Source organism: Botryllus schlosseri, chromosome 16 (genome assembly GCF_051294905.1).
Source record: "Botryllus schlosseri isolate E-star chromosome 16, Bs_hap1, whole genome shotgun sequence".
Classification (NCBI taxonomy): domain Eukaryota; kingdom Metazoa; phylum Chordata; class Ascidiacea; order Stolidobranchia; family Styelidae; genus Botryllus; species Botryllus schlosseri.
The window spans coordinates 12777755-12790261 of record NC_137251.1 but is presented as its reverse complement, the minus strand read 5'-3'; the positions used below and the strand labels follow the sequence as shown (position 1 = coordinate 12790261).

The following is a 12507-nucleotide window of genomic DNA, read 5'->3' as shown; positions in this document are numbered from 1 at the left end:
CGCAGTCGTAAACGTGATCGTTATTTTATCGCGCGCTGCTGGTAAAATATTGAATTTGCCCACTTCAAAACGGCTCGATTTCAATCGCATATGTGCTCGTGTCAGTTTCGCGGGCCTTTGTCTTAATTCGAATTGTCTGCCGCGCTTTTTGTGCGCGACGCTGCAGTGTAATTGTAGTAAAAATTGGACGTGATCCTTAACAGCGGTTCTCAGCCGCCTTTCCGTGGCCAGTTTCGCGCCTGACCGCTACATATATTATAATTTTATGCTGCAATTCCACAATGCAAGAAGTTGACCGCTCGTCCATTAATTAGTGCAATAAAAGATCAAGTTTTAATTGATTGGCAAGTTTGAAACGTATTTTTGAGGAAATATGGAGATAATATAACTGTAAAATATTTAAAACAAACTAAATATATGCGTCAGAAATATTGACAAGATCTTATATCTGGTCGTTCTCAATAACCAACGTGTCAAAATTTGCGATGAGAGTCGCTTGTGCCGATTGTTGCAACAGGATGGAAATTTGAATCTGTGGGCAACGATCTGTTCATAGATGTGCTGATTCTACGTTTGTTTAAACCTTCAGAGGACACACTATGCTGACAGCATCATAACCATGTTACCTTTAAATACGTTTCTAAAATTGATTATAATTCATCATAAAATAAATATAAAATACTTACACGTATCGTAGACGAATCTACCTGACACGCGCGCGAATTCGTTTTTGCAAGCACGGCACTAAAAGTAATGAGCTTGCCGTGTTTTCAACTTCAAAATCCCGCTCGTGAACCGAATTGTGTCATTTTTGTTTCGACTTTCTGTGATGTTTAGCAAGTTGAACCTTTTAAAATGCGTCGCCGCAATAATTAGATTTTTATCGCGCATTTCATCAATATTTTTCGCGAGGGTTTTGGGGGCCGCGCAAAACGGCGTTGCTGGCCGTAGTTTGCCCGCACCTGGTCTGGTTAGTCTGCTTTCGAGAAACGGTCTGATTCGGTATAACAATGTATATGATGCTAAGAACACTCTGATGTACTGAACATGTTTTCGTTATGTTTCTATTTATGGACGGATTCTCTGCGCAGGGTAACATATACGAGAGTGCGCATGAGCTCCCCGGGATGTACAGCAACATGGATCTGTTGGGTAATTCGCACATAGAAATTCAATACTCGATACGCCAGCTAACTCGTCCCCCGGTATGCCTTGCAGAGTCGGTGCAGAAGTTTCAAGGTGCTTTCAACAATCCGAACGCAGACAGCTCCACCAACAGGCGACACTCGCTTTTTCAACACTTCTGCGACATTATGACTTGGGGTATTAAAAAGGTCGGTACGCAGTGCATATTTTAGGCCTCGCTTGTTAGCCTTTTGCTGTCTGGTGGCGTGCGGTGGCAAGTAGAATATTATCCGGCTTCGTGTTGTTATCTGGAATTTTACCTATCTTAAGTTCTACCTGTGATAAGTTACTTCACTTGTGCGCGCGACACGCGATTTGTGCGTTCCCTTGCTGGAATGTGTTTTATGGACAGTGACAACTAATTTTAGCTGTTTCTTCACCATTTATCCTCCGCGAACCACATAATTTATGCTGATTAAAATATCAACTTCTTAGGATACGCGATCCACGATCCATCTACGTATTTTGTTACGAGCGGGCGTGTCTTTCACGGGTCCGCTGTTATTGTATTTGTTGAGTGCCGGCCAGTGTTGCCATTTCACACAATCGAGTGCCGAATTTCCGAATGTTGACACTTTTTCAAGCTTTCTGATGCCGTAAATTTAAATATTAGCACCATTTTGGCACTTTTGCTACGCAAACAATGAGAACTTGTTTTGAGCGCCTTTAAGACGAGTTGCAACTGTTTCTATGGACGTAGGCTATCGTAGTGGTCTTGGTTCTTACAAAATAAAAGAGGTATACCCCTGAGCTCATTCGCGTGACGCTCGGGAGGCTGCAACTCAACCACCTTATGTAGAGAACAAATATGAATTTCCCCCAGATGCCCACGAGCCTTCTCTAGTAGCCTGCTAAACTCGTTCTTTTTATGTTGGGGTATTTTGAATAGAAACATATATAAAGCAGCCGGACCCTTTTAGCAGTTGGTAACCTTGTTCCCGTTAAGACCTGATCCAATACGCTCTGATGAATCTTGTTTTTTTCGCAGGTGATAGAGTTTTGTAAATGCATACCCGAGTTCAAGGACCTGGAGACGGTCGATCAAATCAATTTGCTCCGCGGCGGGTGTTTGGAGATGCTGGTCTTGAGGTGAGCGCGCGCTCTACATTGTATTCTGCGCGTTGAGCAATATAGAAAAATATCCGGCTTGTTTGAATTAGTTTCGAATTAGAATTATAGGTACGCAGTTTTCTCTAAATGGATTAGAATTAGCGCTACTGAATTGAATTCATACAGACTTGGAAATTCCTGGTTCGAAATATTGTACAACGAAAGTTCAAGTTCAGTTGGTATCAAATCAGAATTCATGGTCATAAGCATGGGAATGGCGAATGTGGCGTTTGACTCTAATTATTCTAGCTGTCCAAGTGATTAACTTTGTCGTTTGTGGACAACATACATTTGTCAGTTGTAGTTGTAGTTATATGCACCACGGTCTACGGTTGTCCCGTAGAATTTCCAGGAGAATCGGAATTTAGATTAAAGTTAGCGAGTAGAAACATTTCGCATGCTAGATCAGAATTAGATCGCCGGGATTTCGCACTAATTAGTGTAATTATGCGACTAGGATTCTGTAGTTGTCCGAGTCTGCGCACAGGGCGCTAACACGCCTTCCCGCGCAGGTCCTATTTCGCTTTTGCGAGCGACGGCGACAAGTACAAGTCCGACAAGTTCGAATACTCACCCGAAAACTTCAAGGAGGCCGGAGCCAGCGCGGAATTCATTGAGCAGTACCTGAAAGTGCACTCCCGGATGAGGAAGATGTCCCTCAAGGTAGGGAGTTTTCTTTCAAATCCAAAGCCAGTGTCCGCAGTAGGAATAACCGGCTGAGCAGGCAGCTACTATGTTGGAAAGATCGGATGATTTCATGGCGAGAAATAGGCTACACGCTAAGGATGTAATTTTGTGAATCATTCGTTGCCCCGGACAAAGGTGAACGACAGGAAATTCACATACTTTCCAGACTAGGTCGGAATTACTGACTTCGCAAAAAAAACTTTGAAATTGAATTGTATTCCGAATTTGAAGTTGTCGTAGAGCTTTTTCAGTAAAACAGGAAATTCGACTAGAATTGAAATTGGAGCATAACATATTTCACGAATTAGATTGGAAATACCGGCATTTCGCTCCAATTAGTCCAAGTCCGTGCCTTGTGCCTGTTTTGACAATGGCGACTTGCCTGGGCTTGCATGTGGCGATGTAGCGCGGTTCCTGTAAATCACGTCGTAAATCCAAGGCCAATATTTTGCTTTTGCGGTCGTGGCCCGTTCCATCGGGTATTGAGGTACGTGCTGAAATGGCGGATTTGCGCGGACGCGACACTGCCTTGCTTGTCATGGCGCTTATATCTGGAATACCGTCGTCTTGGATTACGTTTCGGTGATGTGCTGCGTGCGGCCTTATATCTTATATCTTGCGTCTGTCGGGCGCTGCGATGTAAGCTGCGCGTATTCGTGTACGGTACATTGCTATGGGAGTGATGTATAGTTATGTTGTGCGTTGTTGCGGATTGTTGGATATTTGAGCGCGGTTTTTTTGTGCGGCGGTGTGCATGTGCAATGTGCATTTGTGCAAGCGTTGTCGGATCTACCGATTCAGCGTTTTGTGCAGGGCCTATTACGTATCCGCGCCTCATCAAACTTCTGGGTGTTCATAGCGATCACACACACTCCATTATTAAAATACGCGTATTGGCGCTACTACGAGATTTCGAAACGATGCGTCCCCGAAAAAGTTCGCCTACGCGTCGCCACGATACGTCGTGTGTTTTCGGGGAGAATGGTTTATTCACTGTCCGACATTTATCTTATTTCTTGGGCCGATGCGTCATCTCGTCGAGAATTGCGAAATTTACCGTACGCAATCTGATATGTATACGCATTGAATACTAAATGATTCATATCACCAACAATCTCGACGTAATGGCGTTGATAAGTACACCGACTGAGGACATTTCGCTGGCCTGCTTCCTTGATGGACACTTTAGCGCAGTAAAAATGTGATCACGTCATTAGTAAGACAAATTACAATATGATTGACCTAGTCGCAGCAACTGACGGATCGCAGAATCTCATTTTGTGTTAACTTAATCTCAAGCCATAATAGTAAACAGATTAAAACGGTGTGATTGGCGCCGCGGTAATTAAATGTGATTAGTCTTTTTGCTGGATAAATTTCGATTCACAGAGTGTGTGCCTGTGCACGCCAACACTTCCGTCATTGTCTGGCAAGTCGATTGACGCTGTTGGCTATTCAAAATAGCTATGCCACAAAGCGATTTAAACCCTCGCAAAGCGGACCTATAGCGAACCCCAGACCGTGTCAAAAGAAATTTTATCTTCCCCGTTGGCGCGCTTTGTGAGGCCACATACCGCCCTGCACTCTTTGTCGGGGTTCTCAGCCTTGATTAGAGATGGCGGCGACAAAAGCAAAGAGTCTGGTTACTTATTAAGCGCGTTTCGATAAAGCGCAGAAACAGTGGTTGTCCTCACTATGTAAACCAGATCGTATGTTGACACGGTGTCTTATTTCCCTACCGTGGACGGTATAGTTCACATGCTACGGTTATTATGTTTGATACGCCATCTTTTTTCTTTGCAATGAACGGCACTTCGGGGCTGCCGCGGTGATTTTGTTGATTCCAATAATGCCTTGTCGGCGGCGACCAAAGTCTATTTGCCGTGTGCAGCGCGATTATAATCAGATAGCTTAAAATTGACTTTTGGCTGCAGTTGTGTTTGGGTTAGCAATAAAATCCGGGCATTATTACTCATTCACGGACCAGCACTCTGATGATATTTATGCCAGCTACGCGCATATGCATTCAATTGGAATCGACTGCGCTAAATTATTAACCCCTGGTTGAATATACTATTCTTCGTCGATATGCTGTTGGTATCGGAAGACGGCTTAATGCGAGGTACATCGGTTGTCGCACGGAGACGCCTTAATCGTCGGCTAGGATTTAACTGGAAGTCGCTCACTGTAAACCCGCTTCTGCTCGTGATTAGCGAACGATTGAACTGTGTTATGTTGCGTGCGGATTTCCCGGTGTCTTAATAACTCATTGGGAATGAAAGCTCGTAGATAACTCGCCTTTGTTAGGCGAACGTCATAATCCGATGTGGCGGAGATAATTTTGCGTTCTACGTGAAAATCGTTGTTCTGAGGATCTGTCGGTGGTTGCATAACATTGATGAGCCGGGATTTTCTGCTTTAAACCGGATTCGCTCATTCATATTACAACTATGCCGTTTTATTTCACTTATCCACACCTCAAAGCATACAAAACTATGTTGCGAAAATTAGTTTTGCACCCTCTTCTATAGATGGAAAATTGACACATTAATCCCTCCACTGTGCCTGACTAGAATATTGTCAACTTTTCCAAGATTCGATAAGAATAAGAGTTACTGCATTCGCAAACACTGGGAAATATGAATTTAAATTACTGATTAGGAAGAAAGACAAGAAGAATCAAGATCAGTATATATCAAATCTAACTATATTCCCTTAAGCATGAGGATAGCAAATGTCTTTACATCAAGTTTGGCTCGTTCCGCACTATACAGTTATTCTATCAGGAAGACCATAAATTAGATTAGAATTAAAATTAGATAATGGAAACATTTCGCAATTAGAATACAATAGATTACCGGAATGTCGCTCTAATTTGTCTCATACGACTAGAATTATCCGTTTGTCCTAGTCCGGTAAATATTTATCGACGCCATTCTCGTAATAGTCATGTTGATTCCCACTCTGAATAGGTGCACCAGCCCAACGCACCATATAAGGTGGAAATATCACAGATTGCCCTGAGCAAGTAAAATTGTTTGAAACGACCTTTCTCCTTACCCACGGGATCAAACCAACATAGGGACGCAATATATAGCAACAGTCGTGCCAAGTTTATTTGGGCGCGTTGCTGTGCTGTTAAGTAGCGGGTATCTAGTCCGGCTCGGGTTAATGATCGATGTGTGCGTTGCTGTCGACCGACCGCTCGTCAAGCACGTGTTGTTTTCTTCGATTTACGCCAACCCACGTCACGCCAGTCAATGATTGACTTGACCAGTACCGATTCCCCAACCCGTGCGCGAATCGCGGCGATGTTGTGACGGTATTACAGATCGCGAGACGATAACTATCGCACAAATCACGTGTGTAGGATAGCGGATTTCTTGTTTTCAAATTTAAACGCGCCTTCGTCCCGCGCAGATCTCGACTTGCTACAAAATAAGTATAATATTTTGCAGTTACTGTGATGGCTATTTCACGCAGTTGTTATGGGTTGTGAAGATTTCACTCATAAAAGTTACTTAAATAATCGCAAAACTACTTTTCTTCTTTTCAATGTCCAAAGTGTCTTTTGCCTAAAAGCTGTTCATGTCGAAGTGGAAGTACACTAAATCATTCCAATAGGAATACATTATCCCAGTGGTTCCCAACGTGGGCGATATCGCCCCCCAGGGGGCGATTTGGCGATCTAGGGGGGCGAAAATGACGAAGGGGGCGATAGGGGGGCGAAAATGGACAAAGGGGGCGACGGGGGGCGAAAATAGCGAAGGGGGCGATAGGGGGGCGATGACGCGTCAAAACGGCTGACCTTTTTTTTTTTAGTCATCCACCTAGCAATTCGGAGAGAAAAAACGTTATTTGCAGCTCTGAGCGGAGAAAGATGACCTTTTTTTTTTTTTTTTTTAGTCAACCCGCCGGTGATTACAGTCTGTATGCCCAATTATCGGTGCACAAAATTTTGGGGGGCGATGATTGGTGTTGACCTTGAAAAGGGGGCGATGGGTCGAAAAAGGTTGGGAACCACTGCATTATCCGATTTTATATCTCAATCAGCGAATACAACCAAATGTAGCAGACTATCCGTCTGTTAGTAATATCGGTTCACATTTTCCGATTGATCTCTCAGGTCGAAGAAATCTGTCTCCTGCTCGGGCTGGTGCTCTTCTCGCCCGACCGCCCCGGAATTCAAGACTGCGCCAAAGTCGAAGCCATGCAGAAGAGAATCGCTCAGGCGTTGCGGGCATACGAGTACACGCACCACGAGCCGGATAAGGTAATTTGATATCCGTATGCATTTTGCGAGCGCGCGCTTGCGATTTCCGTGAGGTATGAAAGTTGAAGGCTTCCCGTTCGTTGTACCCGCGTGATCTTTTGCGTTGCCGGGAGAAGTGCAGGCGATGCGGATGTCTACGCAGCGGAACGTGGGATTTGGTTGGTTTTGTGGAAAGGGAAGAACGGGAGGCGTTGCTGCGTGGGACGTTATGTTGTTTGGTCGAATTCGTTTTATACTGCCCGGACTGTAAAATATTCAGCAAACGATCTCTCGCAGATAGCGGCGAGATAGCGCAGTCGTACGATCCACGGCTGCAACACAAATGGGTTGCGGGTTCGAGTCCGACCGAGGTCGACTCCAGAATTCCAAGCGTTGGAGGTTTATAGGCTCCTCGCCACCAGATCCCCGCGAGCGGTGTCTTAAAAAAGCCTATAGAAGTGGCCCTTGCTACAAGTCGGCGGATACGGAATCAAACTGAATATCGGCCTGGTGTAAATGGCCTTTGTAGTAGACAAACACCATGATTAACACAACATTTCTCGCAGATGTGTTGTGAGCTAGAGTTTGTCAGTAATGAAGTACTGTGTACTTTTGCCTACCTGCGCTACTTACTGAAGCGGTTTTAGGCTACCAGACCACTACTACGGTACTTCTAACTCTGTAGTTTGTTAGTCAAAGATACTTGATTTTAGACTTAGAATTTTGTAAAGTTAGCGTCTTTAGAATTTCGTAAAGTTAGCGTCTCGTGTATGATTGAAATTGTCATAACGACGAGGCAAAACGTCCCGTGTGACACTTACACCAGTGGTCACCAACCTTTTTGAAACCAAGAGCTACTTCTCGGGTACCGATCAATGCGACGGGCTACGAGTTACTCCCGCCGTTTATCCGTGCTCAGTTGGACTTCTTCACTTGGAGACATTCAGAGCACTGGGCAGGGGTACCGCCCCTTACCAAAAACATGGGCACGCGACACATGAGCATGTGGGTTAAATTACGGGTTCGCGGTAGGTTAGGGTTAGGGTTAGGCTTGGGGTTAGGATGTTTATAAGGGTTAATTTTAGAGCTATGTTTCTGGTTAGGGTAAGTTTTTGGTTTGTAAGTCACATGGCGAAGTGACGCATTCTGTAGCGTCCCATGCTGAACTGTCGTTTTCCATTGTGTCACATGCTCAATTGCTCATATGTCGGGCAACCGTATGGAGGATGATACTTGTTTTGGGTACTAGGCGAAAATGTGAGGTTCGCCAAAGGCTTGGGGTTCGCCGGGTTAGAACAACCGCGATAATGTCACGGTGTGTGTGTAACGGTATTCAGCTACTCCCTGCCCGTGCTTATCCTCTGTTGGTAAATATCGTTGAAATGTGTTTCTGCCTTCTGCAGGCGTGCGTGCTGTACTCCGAGCTCCTGTTGCTGCTGCCCGTGCTGCGCACCATCAACGTCCTGTTCTCGAACTCGATCTTCACTCTCAAGAACCAGAACGAAATGGACCCGCTCATACTGGAAGTGAACAATTGAGGACATTTTTTCCCGACACGGCCGCCGCGGCCTCGGAGAGTCCTACCCTACCCTACGCGTAGTAGGCTGCAGATTTCTTAACGTCAACAAAAGTATTCCATTCTGTACGCTTCGCAAGCCAGCGCCGGGCGCGTCGGCCGTTTTTTGTTTCGCTACTAAATTAAGTAAACCATTTCATATCGTTTGCTCGACGCGTCCTCGCCCGTTCGAGGCGCCCTCAAATTACGCCAATCGCGGTGACCGCCACGACCAAAGAAGTCTTCAGACGTGCAACGCAAGGTGTACTTGATACTATTTTTCCTCTTTTTTCTTCGCGCCGAGGTCGCTATAATGTCAAATCCGGACTGGGCTGGCTGCCACTGTAAATTATGATCACTATCGCATATTGTCGGTTCGCCAAGTCGTGCGATCGCGTCGAATGGAAAGCTTTTGACTTCGCGCCATAACGCGCGGAAAAATTCGTTGTTTACTGTTCGCATTTAGCGTGTTGAAGATATTTTCAAGGTGTGTCAGTGCTTTGATGACTTTAACCGACTCTGAGTTACCTACGATCGGTGTCGGCGTAGCAACAGTTCACTTTATCCTTCCGACTGTAACAGTTCATTGGAATCATACATATTGTTTTATCTCTACCCCGCATGTTCAACTTAACCGGCCGACACCATTCCACATATTATGGAATATCCAATCCGTCAAACATCCTAGTGTTTGTTGCCAGTATTTTGCGATAGTTCCGTAATGTTATCGGTCTTTGGCCCCCCGCCCGGGGTCTATTTTTCATTCTTTGTAGCTCGACCCTGTTTAAAGTTCGAAACGTTCCATCAAGGCCTTTACCGTGTCTATAAAGTTCAGCGTTTTTGCACTTAGTGATCATCTCTCTTTCCCGATAAGTTCCTATCCGTTGTCTGAATATTGTGTGGAAAACTACGCCGCTGCGACGCGTTTTCTGTAATCGCCAGCGTGTGCCCCGTTTCCCGTAGCCGAATTTGGCAGTGTGTGATCTTGCCTGTATTAAAATAACTGTAACGTCCGGGTCGGTTTCTGTTATACGCCGGTAAATTAGTTCATCCCCGGCGCGTGTAGTTCGCGTGCTTTGTTGTGTCGTGTCCCGATAGCAATTCTACGTGGTGTTTCTAATATGAAACGGTACATTCATAAGTTCAACTTTTCTTGTTTCCATACGCCTCATGTATGATTATTGATTAGTGATATCTCTTTTGTTTTTTATTGTGATTTATCTCGCTTGTAGTAGTAACATTTTCGTAAGTTCACGGTGGATAAGTGCATGCAGAGCTGAGTACGTTTACCGGCTATAGTTCCCCTCGGCTGATTTTAACTATGATTTGGATTGCGTGATTTCTTAAGGGTTATTATTGATATTTGGGGTTATCTTATACCACGCTTTAATTGCCGCCGCTAGTCGACGTACCTCCGTCCTGATCGTGTTTTCAATCTGTGTTTTGAATGGTGGCAAGTGGCCAATTCGACACAACTATTTTCCATCCAAAACAGTCTTCTAATATCGAAAAATTACGCTCAAACTGCTCACTTTCCCCTCTCTCTGTCTTACGCCAATGCTTTTGACGCCATTTTCATTACAGCCCGCTGATTTGTCTGGAAACTATTCTTTTAAATTACCGGAGTCCCCCCATGAGAGCAGATTTGGCAACTACATAATTCTAGTTGCCAAATTAGAGCGAAATGTCGGTAATTCAAATTTAATATTTGGTTTTCATGAAAACGTTACCGAATAACGGTATAGTGTCAAAGCTCAGTGTACAGACATTCGCCATTCTCATGCTTATGGGAATGAACACGGTTTGATACGAACTGGACTCGATTTCTGTTATATTTCTTCCGAATTTTAGTCTAATTTGGAAACGCTGAACATTTTTAGTTGTCCATCTCTGCCTTCATACCGGCGTATCCGCCACTTTCAATTTCTAATTTATCGTGTTCCTTTTTTATCGACTGTCTCGGAAGTTGGTCGCCGCTTCCCTTTTATTTTTATTGCAGCCTTTTCAGCTTTGCGCTTTGAACGCGTAGGGTTGGCGTAGTTTAGAGCTTGTCTTTTTTCCCGCGCGTTTACGGCGACGGTAGCATGTCGCGCTCGAACACTTGGAGGCGCGATTGCTTGGTTTTGTATTACTTTACCGTGCTATTTTCCTTTCGTCTGTACGAATTGTATATGCGTTTCGCGTGAGATCAAGGCCGTTAATTGTCAGTGCCTCGCTCTATTCAACTCAAGTGATGGTGTGATATGTTTCTCGTTTTTGTAGCGAATTTTCGGGTCTAGAAACATTGCGTGCGGGCGTACGATTTCGCGTTAGAGAATTGACACACTTGTGATCCTACATAAAGTATGGTCGACCGTATTTGCTAGGATTTAATAGCGAGGTGTGAAGCCTTTCGGGCCTCGATGGTCTCTAGCACCGTGCGGTGTACAAAATCTGACTATTTCTCCGTCGTACTGACGTCGCTGATTTGTTAATCGGCGAGACACGACTGTAGTCTCTACTCCAATCTGTATTTGAAGGTAATTCCGTTGTGACGATATCGCGAATTTTGATTTAGGCATTTCGTAGTTCTAAGATGCAAATGATTGGGGCCGGTGCTTGATGAATTCATATCACGCTACGTTCGACTAGATATCAGCACGAATACGTAACGTGCTTTTTTTAATGTTCACAGATCGACCGTGGGTGTGTGGTTGTGATGTTTCGGGTTTTGTTCGTTATGTTCAAATGTTCGTGTTTGCTGTTCTCGTTCACGTTGTTTTTGTTTCGATCATGTCAGAGTGCTTCCTGCAACGCCGATTGTTGGAGCGTCGCTTCGTCTGTGTGAGAACTTTCACCCTCCGAGTACAATTTCTCTGTGAATAAACTGTACATAAAAATTGTGTATCCTTCGCTATTCGTTATTACTCTGTTAGGCAGGCTTGGATACAGTTGCAGAATACCTATACGACGCAATAGAAGTCCGAGACAAGAGAGAGTCAGGACGTCTGCTTAGCTATGCGACGCCAGGCCCTTCGTCACTTGAGTCAACAACTCCGTCCGGAATAAAATAGACTCCGACTTGCAGCCTAAGTACCAAAAATGCTGGGTCTCCGAAATAAAGAGGCATGCATATCTGTCGGTATAAGCCAAAGGCATATTCGAAATCGATTTCAACGAAAGTGATCTCAAACGCAGACAGTGTTGCCATAAGAGTATCAGCTTGAAGTTTCTGCTCGAGTTAGATCTTCCCGTCGACGTCGAGATTAGTAGGAACCAGTACTGGGTCGACTCGACTTGACTTTTTCAGATGGCCTGTCTCGGCCCTCGGAGCCTCAAAAATTTCGATTGACTCGTGACTCGAAGCCAAGTTGTCGAGCCAAGTCATCAAGTAGTCGGTGTCGACTGAATCGTTGCACCTATACGTAGCCTACTATGTTCTCGAGACGCTGATACGATTAGTGTGAGAAACCAGTCGATTGTGCGCATGTGGAGCCTCGTTTTATTCAGCCCCCGTTCCTGAGTCACAAATAAATTGAACGCAAACAAAGTGATTGAAGCTTACGTTGTCGTAATCGTAGACTAGTAGTATATCTGTAATGGTGTCTTTCTGCCCAGTGGTCACTGGTCATCTTAACGAACCTCTTGCTTAATTTAAATCGGATTGATGTATTAGGTGATACATATATATCACTGGTCATGGTCAACAATTGGCACAGGCTTCAATTGTATCGTTTAG

At 44.6% G+C, this 12507-nt stretch overlaps 1 protein-coding gene across 2 annotated transcripts in view; it reads left to right on the top strand.

Annotated features, from left to right (window-relative positions):
- Nucleotides 1–11671, top strand: part of LOC145459316 (vitamin D3 receptor B-like) — a 37681-nt gene extending 26010 nt beyond the window's left edge. For both annotated transcript variants that reach the window (XM_080337964.1, XM_080337966.1), the window contains exons 10-15: nt 1092–1152; nt 1219–1334; nt 2174–2274; nt 2808–2958; nt 7109–7255; nt 8638–11671. In XM_080337964.1, coding sequence (XP_080194090.1) covers nt 1092–1152; nt 1219–1334; nt 2174–2274; nt 2808–2958; nt 7109–7255; nt 8638–8772 — 711 coding nt within the window. In that variant the 3' untranslated portion in view covers nt 8773–11671. The remainder of the gene's footprint in view (nt 1–1091; nt 1153–1218; nt 1335–2173; nt 2275–2807; nt 2959–7108; nt 7256–8637) is intronic.
- The last annotated feature ends 836 nt before the right edge of the window (nt 11672–12507 follow it).